We start from the raw sequence: 17,095 nt of genomic DNA on the forward strand, positions 1-17,095 counted from the left end.
TTTCCATGATTTTCTTAAGGAAATAATTATTTCGTTATTTAATTAATCAATGCTGCATACAAGACTGAATTACAATAATTTTTGATACATAAAACATAGTTTAATTAACGAGAAACGCAACGCAACACATGGACGATCCACCAAAGGGAGATGCCATCCGGGAGGACCATGGGAAAGTATCCCCTAGTTAGATATTAATCAAGCGAAAAAAACCCATATGGTCAGCTCGATCGGGCGCGAATCCGCAACATTAATGTTTAGTGGTTTTATCCATTCGGCTACCAGAGGGCTTAATTAACGAGAGTGTATAAAAAACGATACAATGAAAACGAGTGGGTATATGTTTTATATTTGCACTTCATCCAAGAATCCATAAAGCTTTAAAATATGGAGAAACAAAATAAAAATCATATTTAATAATAAAAATTTTCGATGATTCCTGCACAATCACCCGTTTAAAGAAATGGACGAACATTAAAAATTCAGAAGTTGAAGATGTAAAAACAAAAAAAATATATTAAGAAATTAAAATCCCAAATTTTAATAAGTAAAAGTAGATCCGGCGATATGGTTACATTCACTTAAATTTGTATTTATATTTGTTTACGAGTTTCTTAACTTCTACATCCAATTCGAATAGATGATCGTCGTTCGCTTCTGGTATCAATTTTCTCATCGTTTCGGCTAAATTAAATAAATATTCGGTATTTTTACCGCTCGGGCCTTCGCTTTCGTAAATCTGTCGTGCCATTTCGTGAATCGGTGCGGGACCCAAAAAATAAGGGTTATTTTCGTTGCCGACGTATATTGTGAGATCGAATGATTCTACATTTCTGTCCTTCGGAAAGAACGTCACGTTGACTTTTTCGTAACCGCCCTTTTCACGAAAATCCAAATGAGCTTTGACATATTCTGCATCTTCGGCTGATATCTTGTATGCAACTCCCCATACACGTGACTAAGAAAAAAAAATGTGAATAAGTTTATTCGAATTCGTAATCAATGAAACATATCATTTACATACATTTTTCATGTAAAACATATCTTAGTCAATCGAAATTACAAGAAATAAAAATATTACTTTATATTTTTTGGCTATAAAATACAATAAAAATGATTTATAAACAGGTATTGTAAGTGTTTAAGAAATACAATGTAATTGTTCTAGAGCAGGGATCGGCAACCTATAGCATGCGTGCCAAACGTGGCATGCGGGACGATTTTCAGTGGTACTCTGAACAGAAACGAGTAAAATTAAATTTTAATTATTAATTTTTGAAGTCCATTATAACCGGACCAATTTTGAAACTATATATAATAAAATTAGTAATCATGTCGGCACCAAAAATAACATTATAACTTAAGTTCGGCACAACACCTCTGAAAGATTGCCATCTTTCAGAGGTGAGGAATGCCTTTCAGAGGAATGCCTAGAGTATTCCCTAGGCATTTTTCAAAAAACTCTTTCCGCCATGTGGTCACTAAGAGGATTTGATCTGTTTATGGCAACGTGACACGTGGGCAATACCTCCCAGGAGGTCTTTTATGTGAAATTGGCCATTATTTAGGGGTTACTAAGGTGAGAAAAAACCCGGAAAACTCCACGTATCCTGGCCGTTGGCCAGGCGCGACCGACTATCAGTACAGTATTTGATGGTTTTATCCACTCGGCTCTTTGTTGGCACGGCACTAAGAGGGTCTTTTTTTAGAAAGCCCATTATAAATTCGGCCAGGCCCACAATGTGGATGTCAAGTGGTGAGGGTCTGGACACGAATCCAGACGAACCACCCCACCTGCATCGATCCCGGGTCTCTCAAACAGGCAGGTTGCCACAACTTTGTGACCAGTGGCATCAACGTCAAATAAAGAAGCCAAAAAGTATCCAAATAAAAATATCAGTCAAAAATAAAAAAATATATATATATAAATAAAAGTTGGAAAAAACGCTGCTGTTAATTTTAATGACAACAAAATAAAAATATTTTGTATGCAGCACAATATTAAAGTAGTGGTGCTGCACCAAATTGAAAATTATTTTATTATGAAAATTAAAAAATTGTACAGGCTACTATTGACAAACACTGGTTTTAACTTTATGTAAAATATTTTCTGGAATAATAAAATCAGATAATTTGAAATTTCTGGATAATAAAAAAAATCTAATGCACTGCAAAGCCTTTAGCATTGGTAAATCCATTTTGTTTCTTCACACTTTAGATAATTAACAGCAGAGAAAACTCTCTCAGCTGAAAAATTGGATATTGGCAGTGATAGAAACTGCAGTTTAAACTAATTTAATTAAGTTATGATGATTTTTCGAAAATAAGCAAAAATTTAATTTTATTCAAAATGTAATGTCGAGCGCAACAGCTCGAGTCTACGCAAAACAAAGTTGTTTTAATTTCATAATGTGAATGAGTGTGGTCAGATTGAGGGATTAATCCCTCGGAGTATGGGATTTTCTTCGAAAAAATCCGAAAACGAGGGAATTTTTAGAATAACTATTTTAAGCCCCAAAGAAAGAAATGCAAATACGCAAACGTTGATTTCGGTTAAATTAATAATGTTAATATGGTACGAGTACGGCTGAACAAATGCGACATATTAAAATTTAAAAGCTCCTCTTGTGAACGTGCACCTTAGTCCTTCCCAACAGAGAAAACAATAATCGACAATGACAATATTACGTCTTACGACGAAAGAGCACTTTATTAGATCATTATTAACACGTGATGTCTGTAAAAAGGCATTAATTTAACACGTGGCGACACGTGTAAAAGTACTTGGTTGTAATTTAAAATTTACATGGTTTTCTATATTAGGGCTTGATATTTCGCACATTAATTTTTCTGGCTGGCTTCTTTCTGAATTTGTAATGAGAGGTATTTTAGTGTATGAAGGATTTTTTACATACGTAAATGCAATTTTTGTTTCCTACAATCTAACAACACTGGTGAATAAATAGTTAATCTTGTTAATTCTGCTTAAATGTTAGACACAGCTGGAAAACTACACCGTTGGTCAGGCACAAACCCATAACTAACTACAGTTTTATCCACTTGGCTACTAATACATTATCAATACATGATTTATTGATTATACAAATGGCTTTGATTTATACATTAAAATTAATTTTAAATTAAAGTATAACCATCCTTCATGGATTATTAGAATGATAAACAATTTAGAATATTATTTAAGTCAAATCAAGACAATAAAATATTTAAATGTAACTTTTAAATAATAGAATAATTAAATATAAAATGTGCTATCCAAATAAAATCTTTTATTTGGTACATTTGTCAGTTCTAACTTCAAATTTAAATATAAGAAGCAATACTTTTAAATTGTTGCAACAAAATACTTTCCACAAAATGGATTTTGTAAAAAGTATTGTAAATGTAAATGTAATAAGTGATACATAAACAATAATTAATACATTTATTTAATTTATATTCTATAAGCTTTAAATAATTTCAAACCTAATATAAACTTTATTAAAATATTTAATTATATATAAAATTTTATTAAAATATTTTCATTTTTTATGATACTTTCTCTGCAGTCTTTCGAATATTGAATATTTTATTTGAATTCTGGCATTTTTCCAACAGACACTACAGTAATTATGAAAATATGTAATCGAAGTAGGCTATGTAAAATAATATAAAATTTAAAGAATACTTTTTATACAAAAGAAATACAGTAATTCAAAAACTAATTGGAAGATATAAAATTTATTCAAATGAGTATTTTCTATTTTTATATTTTTTTGAAATCATTAAAATTGGATAAAAATTATTCTTTTTATTAATAGTTTTCACAGGATAGCATTAGAGGAAACAGTCAAAAATAAAAATGGAATTTAAAGGAAAATATATCAATTTAAATATCACAGAAATTCATAAAAAATATTAAATGTAAATAATTTAGGTTTGTAGATGGGAGAAGGGGTATATAGTAATGAACCATAGTAAAAATACAAATTATAGGCTTACTGCCTGGTAAAGTGACTGGATAAGCAACGACAATCTGCTTGAATTGAGTCAGGTTATGTCAAGTTGTTTATCAACTGTATTAAATGTGCTTTACAATGAAACACACCCCAAAAAACTCTCAATCTAATGTTTATCCCATTAGCATTACTAGAATTTCCACAGCCCCATGAAAACTGTTGTCAAGCTGATCCTGTAATTCTGATACACTGCTCTAAAAAAGGAACAATTTATCCAATTGCAAATTATTTCAAAGAAAAAAGGTATATAGATATTATATATATATATAATATATTCATGCTGGTTTTATATAATAAAATTTTTAAAATTATATTTTGATTATTCATCCTTTTCTTATTGTTATACTTTTTATGTTATATTTGAAATGGCAATAAAAAAATAGGAATCCATTTGAAATGATATGTAATATTCATAAATACAGTAGAACTAGTACATGTTGGAGACAATCTACTCAATTATTTAATGCATTTTCTATATATGCTTATGATTTGTTGACCTATATATTTTTGTATACAATATATACAGTATACTGTACTTTATGTAGAAAAAATATATACCAAAATATATATTTATAATAAGCATTAACACAATTTTCTTAATTATATACAGTACAATAAATATAAATTACCTCAGGATCTGGAGATGAAATTAAAGTTACAACTCTTCCAGGCTAAAAATAAAGGAACTAATTTTAAAAATCGATTTAATTTAATAGAATTATTAATGGAAAAATAAGAAACTAAAATAAAACAGCAATAACCTTTCCTGGCACGCCGCGATGATCTTCGCTCCCTTGCCAGAATCTTCTCAAATAACCTTTGATATATCCGATCTCGTTCCTTTCGAAAGGAAAATCCACTTTCCACATCAAGGATCCATAACCGAAGATCCACATTTCAAACCCATTTCGAACCATTCGATCTCCCACAGCTGTAAGGTCACGTGACGCGAAACAAGACGATAAATGTCCTCCACATCCTCCATATATAATTTATTTTTATACAACGAATCGTTAAATGTATTAATTTATTAATAATCCATAAAATACTTTACAGAAATTCGATTTTGCAATAAGTCAAAAATCACCCTAGCGGTGGATGTACGAAGTAAACGTTAGTGTACGATGCGGAGTTAGATCAGATGCAACTTGTGGATCCGTGACGAGAAGATGAAATGGTTTCCCTGATCGGATTTATTAGTTTGGTGGGGATATTTACGCTCTGCATTCTTCTTTTACTGATATTCTTACTGAGTTCCAAGAAGTCTCAACTATGCGTAGATGACGTGAGTAATTGATTAATTAATTTTTCTCCCTCTTCTCATCCCCCGCATCCTATCAACAGATAGAAAGAGAAGAGAATGACATAAAAATATGGCCGATAATCAAATGTCAATGGAAGTATAAGCAATAAAATTACATACGTTGTTTATATTTTATATTTTTCAATTGATTTGTTGATTTGATAACCTTATTTAATATCTTAATAACTATAGAATAAAGCTGAACAACATGTTTTTATTTTTAAATTTTTATTACAAAATGAGAATTGTTTTTAGAATGTTTATTTTTAACTCTTTTACAATACTGCAACACACTAACTAAACATATTAGTTGCTATGTTAATAATAGCAATACAGTGTATATTCCTTTTAAAATTAAATATTAACTTTATCTGATTGAAATGTCAAACAGTATATCAGTGCTTATATTGGATTTTGCTTAATGTAAACAGATGCATTTTTTTTTTTTTTGTTCTATTTCGAGTGTTTTATCTTCTATCTTTCTGGTAAATGACTACATGACGACCTGGATGTTTTCTGCCGGAATTGTTTGAGTTTTATTTACGAACTGTTGTAGAAGAATGGAATGTGAAATAATAATTTCTGAATATTATTTTATATGTTATCATATAATAATATCAATGGTAAAACTTAGAAATTTGTAATACTAATTGTCAAAGAATTCTAAGTTCTTCTTTAGGTATTGTTTGATGGCTCAGATTGAGATACATTATAAGTGTTATAAGTTAAGTAAAATTTATTTACCAATCAATAGGAAAAAAGACATTTGTGTTTGGCACTGTAATCAAATTAGTCGGAAAAAATGCTAAATTCAGGAGCCAAAAGATTTTTGTTTTATTTAGAAACGTTTTCATTTTCTTAAAAGGTTCTTTTAAGAGAATGAAAATGTTTCTAAATAAGAAATTTGTTTTGGCTGAATTTAGCATTTTTTCCTAATTATTTATCAATTTTGTTACAATTAAGACTTGTGTAAAATCCAGTTGAATTATAAAAAATCAAAAATTTATCTTTATTATTATTTTTTGTGGTAGTAGTGAAAATTCTTTCTCATACCTAATTTTTGAGTGTGAAAGACTGAAAAGGAAAGAAGAAAATGGTTATGTATTGTAAATAAATATATCTGTGTTATCATATACCAAATTGTTGTTTGTATCAATTAAGCAATGTTTATTTTGTAAACTCTTTTATTTAGTAAAATGAATTGTAATTTGATTGATTAATGTTATTGATTTGTTTACATTATTCAAATAAAATCTTAACTTCACATTTGTTAATAGATTTTTTTTTGTACCCCTGACATTGGGGTTCTTAAATGATAATAAAAATTGCTTGAATTGATCCGGATGTTTTTCAAGGCATTCCTCAAATTCTTTCATTCAAATAGTCAGTCCTGGAACTACATTTAGCACTTAATTTACTAATTTTTTATAAGAAGTAATATTATTCATATCACTGAAAGATGTTTATTTAAAGTTTAAACTGATTCAATAAACAAGTTTTACTTCATTGTAGGGTAACTGTATTCTTGAGTTTTAACTCTATAATCCTGTATTATCAGTTGTAGTATTTCAAACAGCCAAATAAATATCCATTGGTTTAACAATGTGCAATTTATTAATCAATTTTCTCTTCTAGAATCAATTAGATGGAAATTGATACTTAATGGTTTTTTATTTTTTAGTTTTTTTTACCTTTTTTATGTGAATATTTTAAATGTTAATAAGTAGATATCTGTCTTGTTTAAATATAATATAAACAAGTCAAGATAAAGAAAAATATTAAATTTGTTAAGATATACTGTCTAACAATCTTCACAGGATTAAGATGTATATAATTATAAATATGTTACTTGTACCTAAATTTCCATCAATAGTTATTCATTACAAGAAAAACATATACAAGTTCACTGAATGGAGGTTGAGATTTTATGTCAACCTGAAATGCATATGCAGAAGAGATTGGCCTACTAAAATCAGAAGAGTCAGCCTACTAAAATTATTAGGAGTTGGAGTTGAGTGTTCTTTTACTAACTCCGCAGCCCTGCCTGCAGCTCCCACTTACCATGTGGTTGCATTACCAGTTATGCTATCCACATCTCTGATATTTGCTACCAGAACTATTAAATTTAGATATAACCATACTGGTTATTCACAGCTGGCTATCACTTTACCTCAGTACGGTGTGTGTGTGTGTGTGTATATATATATATATATATATATATATATACACACAAATATAAACACTGTAAACCTGATTATTAGGTTAAACCAAATGATTGCAGGATTATATTGAGATATATTAATGCTCCTTTAATTTAATTATTAATAATAGCATTAATATAGCCCACTATAATCCAGCAATCATTTGGCTTTAATCTAATAATTGGGTTCATGGATGTTTATATTTTTAGAAATTCTAGTCCTCCTAGCTTTTGTAAAACATGACTATGAAATTTTATGCATTCTGATTAGAAATTATATAGATACTTATCTATCCATTCTCTATATAGATCTCAAATTTTTTCCATTTATATTTTGGATGTTGTTCTATTATGATGAATGGAAGTCATTAAGCAATCTGCAATAGCTGCTTTTAGGTCTGTGGCTATTGTAAGGTGGAATTAAGAAATTTTCTTTCACAATATTGAAAGTTAATTATTGCATGCTTTTTAAATCTAGATTTAGAAAATGCTGCAACACAATGCATTATTGCCCATTGCCCATTTATCATTGAGATGTTTTCTGGATGTAGGGATTTAGGATACAGTCCCATTTATTAGAAATTTGGTCATTTATGTATATCAATTATTAAAAAAAGAAACAACCAAAATTGATGAAAAAAATGAAACACTCCATTTTGACTTTGATATTTACAAATTATTGCATAGAAGCGAAACAAATTTGTAAATCATTTATTTTTTTAATTGTAACTTTGTTGCTTTAAAAAATGTATCCTAAATTGAAACTTAAGAATATAAATACCTTAAATTTGTCATTGATTTTTATATTATTATTATTATTATTATTTAAATTAACAGATTTTATTAATTACTCATTTATAATTGGCATTCAGTGCTGGAGTTTAGATATGTCAGCAGTATCTTTATATAAATCCAATGCAGAAGCGCTTGAAAACATTTCTATAGAAACTGGTTCAAAAAAAGAATTGGTTAATAGTTCTTCATTGTTTGACTTTGTACTTTTTTGATGATGAAGAACTAAGCCTCAAATATTAGTGTTTAGTATTTTATATGAGTAATGACTTCTATATTAAGCTGGTGAGTATCTGCTATATTTGTAAGTTCATAAGAAATGCAACATGATTCATTATGTTATAGTAATTTGATGATAATGTTTTCAATTCTAATATATTCAGTAGCTTATTTTTTTTTTCATTTGTTGGCCTAACACTTTTAACAATTTAAATTATAATCAATTAAAATACATGTACCTAAGAAAATTTATTATTATTTAAATTAAAAATAATAATAGATGAAAATTTTATATGTAAGATATAAAGAGTAAAAATTGTTAGATATTTCTTCACATAGTTTGACAGTTTCAGTAAATGCAATCAAACTTTTCAGGAAATCCTCTTATCCAGGAGGTCAGTGACTAGTTTTTTGTTTGAACTAACTACAACACCACCTGCAACAGGCTCCTTTTTCTATCTGACCAGTGGCATTGATATAGGAAAATTATTTAATACAAGGTTACCAGCAAGCACAAAATATGCTTTTAGAGGTTTTAGAGAGTGCCAAGTTTAAATATTTGATCCATTTTTTTGCAAAAATAGATTGATTGGTTAATTACTATTTTTTACTTGGTCGCAAATGATATGTTAACAGTTAATGTTAGAAAAAATTTTTGTGTCTCAAATTTTCTTCTCATTCAGGCAAAAAAGTCAATGACTATTTTCTGTTGGAAAACATTAATTTCTGTCTACTTGATCAATGAAATTGTGCCATTCTGTACCATTTGAGTATTACGATAAATATGACAATGATAGGCTGAAATAACCAAACTCTTAATATGATTTTCATTTTAATATTTGTTGTTGTTCTTACTTTTTGCCCAGGTTGTGCTAATCATATCTGCTAGTATTATATTATTTATGAATTGCTAGGCTTACCAGGAATTTTACAAAAATGTTTTATAGTTGCAGTATATTATCATTGAACTTATCCATTTATTATACAGTATATATATTATAGAATTAAGTAATTATTGGCAACATTAAAACCAAATGATTGCCAGATTAAATTGCTATATTACTGATCTAATCTGGCAATCATTTGGCTTTAATATAACTATAGGGCTTGGAGATGTTTATATTTTATTAACATCATTACCAATTGTATGCAGTTAGACATACGTTAATAAACTGGAGATTGAAATAATTTGATTTATTATTAGAAAAAATACTGTTTAAAATCATCAATGGATTATACAGAAATGAAGAAAATACTGTACAAGAAACACTTTAGAAAGTATTGAATTGCTGTTAGTTATTATAACTTATTTGATTTATTGAGAAATAATAAAAGGAGATAGAAGTTAAAATAAGAAGTAATTATAATTGGCATTCAGTGCTGGATTTTAGATATGTCAGCAATATCTTTATATAAATCCAATCATATCCATTTTATAATCAATTCTGATTTTCAATAAGAGGGGAAAAAACAAGGAATACATTGGAAGTTATTAGAAGAATGCTTAGAAGATGAATAAATGAACACTGGAAAATTTCAAAGTAGAAAGGAAAACATATCATCATCATACACCATTTATGAATTTAGACCATGTTGACCCGTTTCGGTCTCAGCAAGACAGGGTGTAGTAGTCGTTTTTGTGGATGTCCAGGTCATCGTCATCGTCATCCTCATGGTCGATACTGTAAAACTGCATGAGGTATCCTACCTGGCAACATTTGAGATACATGTTGAAGCCAATTTTCTCTCTGTGTGAAGAGTTTTTCAATTAATGGCCACATGTGGAGTTCCTCCAAAATATCCTCATTTTGACAATGATCCAGGAGTGTATATTCAGCAGTTTGGTGCATAAACCTCATTTTGGCTGCCTGTAATCTTTTGATATCTTTCTTCTTTATGACCAGATTTCACTTCCGTACAGAAGAGTTGAAAGAGCCAGAGTTTTATATAATGGAATGTTTTTGTACAAGATGTAGTTTTAAAATGTTATTTATTATTCCTAATATTTGTAAAAATTTTGTGAGCTTATTATTTATGTCATTCTCACCTTCATAAGAAATATTGCATCCTAGATAAAGAAAATTATTAACTTGCTCTAAAATTATATTATTACAGTAGAGCGTCGAATATCCGAATCAATTGGGGACTGGGGTTGTTTGGAAAATCAATATTTCAGATAACTGATTATGTACGAAAAAATATATTAACCTATCCCATGTTGAAATTTTTCTCTGTTGCATGTTGCTTCGTGTTGAATTTTCGTCGATGTTAAGCATAATGAAGGCTATTGTAATGTTAAAAATTATTTTTTTATTTTGTACAAACAAAATAAATATATTGAAAAATATAAAAACAATAAAAAATTATACTTCAGAAGTTAATTTAGTATTTGAGTAGCCGAAGACATAGCCAAAGATTGCAGCGCCCCAGCACTGGCAAAAATTTAAATTTGCTGACTGAAATTCTTTCGGATAATCGACGCTCTACTGTAATTACAATTTTGCTGTATATTGGCTCTATGCCTCTAAATGCCATTACTTTGGTTTTAGCATTTGAAATTTTCATGCTGTTTTCTTTTGAAATTTTATTTAAGGAAAATAAATCTTTTTGTAAATTATCTTTAGAATTAGCAATTACCACCTGATCATCGGCAAATAACATGGTATTGAATTTTATGTTGTTTGGAAGTTTAATTCCTAATGTAGGCTATATTCTTCCTGCTATTGATGTATTATGTCATCTATATAGATGCTAAAAAGTGTTGGTGACAATGGACATCCTTGTCTTACTCCTTGATTTATTCTTCTATATTCTGAAGTGGCATTGTTGAACTTAAGTTGTATGGTATTATTTTCATAAATATTACATATATTTTGAAGTAAAATAATTGGCATATTTCTGTTTTGTAGGATATCACAAAGTTTGAGTCTTTTTATCATATCAAAAGCTTTGGTATAATGTATGAAAGCTAAATGTATATTCAGATTAAATTCTCTTTGTTTCTCTAGTAATAATTTAATGGAGAAAGCTGAGTCTATACAAGATCTGCCTTTTTGGAATCGTTTTGATATTCCAAAAGAAATTTTTCATCTTGTTTTAATCATTCATTTATAATTCTAGCATAGATTTTATAACAGGTATTTAGCAGGCTAATGTTTCTGTAGTTATCTAATTTTCATTTATCTCCTTTTTTATTCAGCACAATACTCTTCTTCCATTCAAGCAGTATACAGGCTTGTTCATATATATTATTGAAGAATGTTAATCTCTTGTGGAATTTATCACCAGCATATTTGCATAATTCTCCATAAATGCCAGGAGATGATGGCATTTATGCCATCATCTCCTGGCATTTATGGATTTTTTTTTTTTTTTTTGTTAAACTTTCAAACAGTTCTTCCTTTGGTAATTCAATCCTATTTTGATTGTTGTTTTCAAAAATCTTGTTAGTATATCAGTGGTGTGCCATGACATTTGATGATAGGGAAGCTTTGTTTTTGTAAGAAGCCGACTTCCAGGGGCAATCAGTTAATTGTGCATCAGTGGTCCATTCATATTCGTTTGTTTGATAAGCCAGTAAAAATCATACACTTCTCTAAATGTATTTTTAATAGATTATATGACATACTTAATAAATAAACAAGTTCAATATAATTACCTCTGTTATTAGATTCAATAGACTCCCTATGCCCACTAAATGCCAATTCTTGCTTTGATAAAAAATGTATAACATTTATTAATTTACATATAATCGGGGCCGGATTAACCCACTTTGGGGCTCTAGACATTTTCTTCTTACTGGGGTCCCCCTCCCACATAAGAACACAAGAACCCATTTTCTTTAGATTTTAGAATTCACAATAACCATATAAAAAGCAATATATTTTTGTTTATTTGTTTATTATATACAGTTGTCCAACAGAAAAGTAAACTATCTTATTTACTAATCTTTTCAAAATAGACAGTTTGACCAGGCCCTTCTAAAAACCGGACCCTAGACATTTGTCTCATTTGTCTATGTGATGATCTGGCCCTGGATACAATATATCTATTAGCTGTAACTATCTTGTTATAATTTTCAATATTTATTTTATATTATTTACTAATGTTAAATTCTATTCTGCTTTGATTTCCAAATTGCTTCAATTTTACAAAAGAATCAATGTGACATTTATGATTTTCATGTCTTTTGCCAGCTTTACTCAAATTATTTAAACCATCAAAGTCATTCTTATTCCACACACTAATTTCATTTGAAAATAGTAGGCAAGGCCAACAAAACAATTTTTGCATTTTTATGCGTCCACAAAGCCATTTTATGTCTTCATAAATTTTATCGTGAAAATGTTGAAGAAATTTTTATGTTGAAATATTTATATTTAATTTAGGCATTAGTCTTTCTCTTTTAATAATGTTTTCTTTTTCATTATATGGTCTTGAGCCAAAACATTTTTAAAATACATTTTCAGTATTGCAATTATATTCTGAATTGCTAGCCATGATAAGCTATAAGGGCTAATATTAATTAAAAATAAAATTATAAAAACTTACTTGGTGAAACAAAATGTGTGGTGGATATACATACGGGGTACAAAATATTCTTCAATGGTATGAATATACTTTTAAAGAAAATTATAATTAAATATAGCTTTGTAAAGAAATGTACATGAAAATAACATAAAATTGTCATTACTTTTTAAATCTTAAAACAATCCACTTAGTCAAATAGCTTCCTATGAGTGGCTAATGGATGGAATCAGAGACAGTCTTGGTAGGTGTGTAGTGCGTGCATGCATGCAGTCTGCCAAATCCTGAGGGTGCCAATACTGGTCAATGTCAAATGCTTCTTTTATCACATCACTAGTATGCCTCAAAGGATGCGACAGGGTTGTAAATTTTAAACGTTTTCCACCATAGTTGTAAATATCTAAATATGTTAAACTTAATAGATTGTCCATCATTTGTTTTCTAACTAATTCATTTTAGGACCAGGTGTCCACAGAAATTTCCAAAATTACAACTTTTCGGTCACTCTCCATTGAACTGGAAAAATTTCTCTTTATTACATTTAATATTACGAAGAAATCAATCCCCACTGTACTCGGCTAGAGATTGGTTTGGTTAAGCTTTTGTTTAAGTAAAATTCCGACTTTTTCAACAGGGTTTTATTTATGTCCCTAATTCCCTAATCTCTTAATTATTTAACTACTTGTTAAGTAGAAATAAGTTGAAACCGGTTACTTTGAACTTGAATATTTGTAGTCTTGGGAAAGAAATTGAAAGAAATTTTTATGACAACAGATACATGAATCATAAATTTAAGGAATATAAATTCTAGAGCGTTTTTTGTACCATTCATTAAATTTAGTTGTAAATGATGCTGCCGAAATAACAGTTAATTTTTTAACATTGTACAAGAATTGTACATGTTTTTTCCTGCATCCCCTTATAGAAGGGACATACTAAATTGTAATATCACTAGTTTAACATTGAAATTCATAAGTAATATAAGATGGGAGAGCAGAATAAAAATATCAAATATTTTAATGGATTTTTTTAAAAACTCCTGTCAACTATACAGAACTATATCATTAAAAACATACCAGTACATTCCTATCGGTTGGGTTAAGTTATAAATTTACTCGTGATTCACATAATTAGGTGAGGACAGCCAAATATCTAGCAGGCAGGCAGCTAATAGCCCAGAACCATTCCTGGATAGAATCATTGAAAGTGTTATACAATATTTTGGTGTGTAGCTTCTATCAGCTAAACCACCTGAGGTTGGTGCTCTGTAAAGCACATGCACAAATGCCTATAATCTGGATACTTTACATCATTCAAATATTTTTACCATGGAAGCTGTCCCATATTATGCAATACAGTGCTTCTGTTGGGAATATCCATATATTCAAATTTATATTCGAATATACAAAAGCAATCTTATCGTTTTTTTCACATGTACGGTAGAGCGTTGATTATCCGAATCAATTGGGGACTGGGGTTGTTGGAAAATCGATATTTCGGATAACCGATTATGTACAAAAAAATATATTAACCTATCCCATGTTGAAATTTTCTCCGTTGCGTGTCGCTTTGCGTTGAATTTTCGTCGATGTTAAGCCTAACAAAGACTATTGTATCGTTAAAAATTATTTTTTTATTTTGTACAAACAAAATAAATATATTGAAAAATATAAAAACAATAAAAAATTATACTTCAGAAGTTAATTTAGTATCAAAAACATAAAATATTTGAGTAGCCCAAGACATAGCCAAAGATTGCAGTGCCACAGCACCGGCAAAAATTTAAATTTGCAGACTGGAATTCTTTCGGATAATTGACTTTCGGATAATTGACACTCTACTGTAGTATAGAAATTTGTAATAAGATACATAATGCGGTTATAATGAAATATAAATTTTAATTAATTCAAAGTACATTCAAATATGAAAATAATTGCGCAATATGTATTTATATTTTAGAAAATACAAGGGAAGCGGCACTTCCACCGCTTCCAAGGATAGCATGCCACTGTAGTATATGTAGGATCTGTCCAAAGTGTTTGATGATAATTAAGAAATTGATTGTTTGTTACACCACAATTTTAATTAATGGGTTCTTTAATTTCTTGATTCATAAATTGTAATATTTTGAAGGCATTTGGTCTTATTTTGTAGAGATCTGATTCTAGTTGTGAAATAAATTTTGACCATGATTGTTGTCGTCTTCTCCTTATTTCTCTTTTTGCACTTGCTCTGCAGCATTTGTATTCTATTGCATCTTCAGCTTTTTTACTACTTAAAAATTTTTTATATGCTGTCTTTTAAGATAGAATTGAAATAACAAAATAGCTGAAGGTTAGGATCGTAATAAATGTGGACAAGAGGGTGAATTAATCACTACAAAAAAGTAAATGCAAGATGGAATTCTAATAAAAATCATGAAGTATGACTAAGAAAACATCATTGAGTTATATATGATGTGTATATTTCAAAACATTGACTTTTAAAATATTAAAATTCAAAGATTACATTTACTATGTAATAATTCTATTTGATTTTGAAGTAATAAGGTATGAATAAGATATTTAAAAATTTCACCTTTTAGTTTTTGTAAATTTATCTATAGCTTGGATGTTTGTTAAATTGTCCAAAATAGATAATTTACATCTATTCTTAATTTTTGAACTTAAAAAGATAACTGTGCAAGCAAATAGAAATTAATGATTTGATTAGTTTAACAGGAAAATATAATTAGATATTGAATATAATATGAACAGTCCTAAAATCTTAAATGATTCTAGATTCAATGTAGTAAATTTCATATTTTCAAAGAGTTTAAAGATATAGATAAAAACTTCAAATATGTTTTTCTATTATTCAACAAAAACACAATCATTACTACTGTATTGGTCTATTGTAATAATAAACACAACTACACAACCTTAACTAAAATTAAAATTGGATTGATAATCCAGTTCTAAATATTTGTTTTATTTTATCTGAAGTTATTTTTGACAAGACTATGTCTTGTTTATAAAATTGTACTGCCCGATGTTCTTACCAGCATAGAGGTATGAAGGAGTACACGTCGAGAGTTGATATTTGGCACAGAGCATTAGATGCCCAAATAATCATTTGCACATAAAAAAAATCCAGACTTGTAGGTAGTCAGGTGACTGAGAAGCGAGTCAAAATAAAATACAAACTTGCGACCCTCTTCTACAAGCAGGCAAAACAGCCACCTCACCCCACCGAAGTCAGATAGGGGAGAGTACCACCCACAGTCATTCTAAGAAGTGAACTCTGACCTTAGGACTGAACACTAGTTTCTTCTATGTTAAATAAAATTTGTAATCTAATTTTGTAAATTTGGGAGTGCTTCAAATATGACGTTAAAACAGTTTTATGTCGTTACAAGTGGGTTTTTTTTAACATTATCTAGTATAGTAAAATCGTAGCACCGATAAAAATTTGACATTATATTAGGGTTGTCGTTACATTTGATGACGTTATAATTGGGTTAAACTGTATATTGTTTGAGTAAAATAAAAAAATAATTTCGGATGATACAATAGCCACGATTATTTTTTTCAAAAATGGGAACTTTTCGTTAATTCATAGACAAAAATTCAACCTGGGCCAACATGCAACAGAGAGAAATTTTGAAATTAGATACATTAATTTCATCGAAGATGCATCATGGACGATCTCGTGGTCATAGCCAGCAAAGTTTGAACGATTGCACCCAAAAGCACCGATATCAAAGAAGATAGGAGAATGAGAACGAGACCTGCCTTGAGCATCAAAGTGATTTCATCTCCGAGACATAGTCTTGTCCCAAATATAATTTTGCCATTTTACTTATTTAATTTTTAATATGAAATACAGGGTGTTTAGAAAGTCACTGTTTACTTTTCTAATCATATGTATTATATGAATGTATAAAATATCTAATCATAATCCATCAGACTCTTATCTAAGGAGCAGCAAAATCTGCAGTGTATTGAGATTGTCTGCACACACTGGATGACTTGAAAGCAGTGATAATAGCATTCAATC

At 29.1% G+C, this 17,095-nt stretch overlaps 2 protein-coding genes across 2 annotated transcripts in view; one reads left to right on the forward strand and one right to left on the reverse strand.

Moving 5' to 3' along the window:
* Positions 1–517: 517 nt before the first annotated feature.
* Positions 518–4,975, reverse strand: LOC111612536 (putative glutathione-specific gamma-glutamylcyclotransferase 2). The gene is made up of 3 exons (XM_023353769.1): positions 4,778–4,975; positions 4,646–4,687; positions 518–958 (listed from the first exon to the last, which is right to left on the reverse strand). The coding sequence occupies exons 1-3, from the start codon at positions 4,931–4,933 to the stop codon at positions 578–580; spliced, it is 579 nt and encodes a 192-aa protein (XP_023209537.1). The 5' UTR covers positions 4,934–4,975; the 3' UTR covers positions 518–577.
* A 142-nt stretch (positions 4,976–5,117) lies between these two features.
* LOC111612535 overlaps positions 5,118–17,095 on the forward strand; it is a 40,033-nt gene continuing 28,055 nt past the window's right edge. Inside the window, exon 1 of the mRNA XM_023353768.1 lies at positions 5,118–5,301. Coding sequence (XP_023209536.1) covers positions 5,191–5,301 — 111 coding nt within the window. The 5' untranslated portion in view covers positions 5,118–5,190. The remainder of the gene's footprint in view (positions 5,302–17,095) is intronic.

Source organism: Centruroides sculpturatus, unplaced genomic scaffold (genome assembly GCF_000671375.1).
Source record: "Centruroides sculpturatus isolate CEXI.00-Female unplaced genomic scaffold, Cexi_2.0 scaffold1787, whole genome shotgun sequence".
Classification (NCBI taxonomy): domain Eukaryota; kingdom Metazoa; phylum Arthropoda; class Arachnida; order Scorpiones; family Buthidae; genus Centruroides; species Centruroides sculpturatus.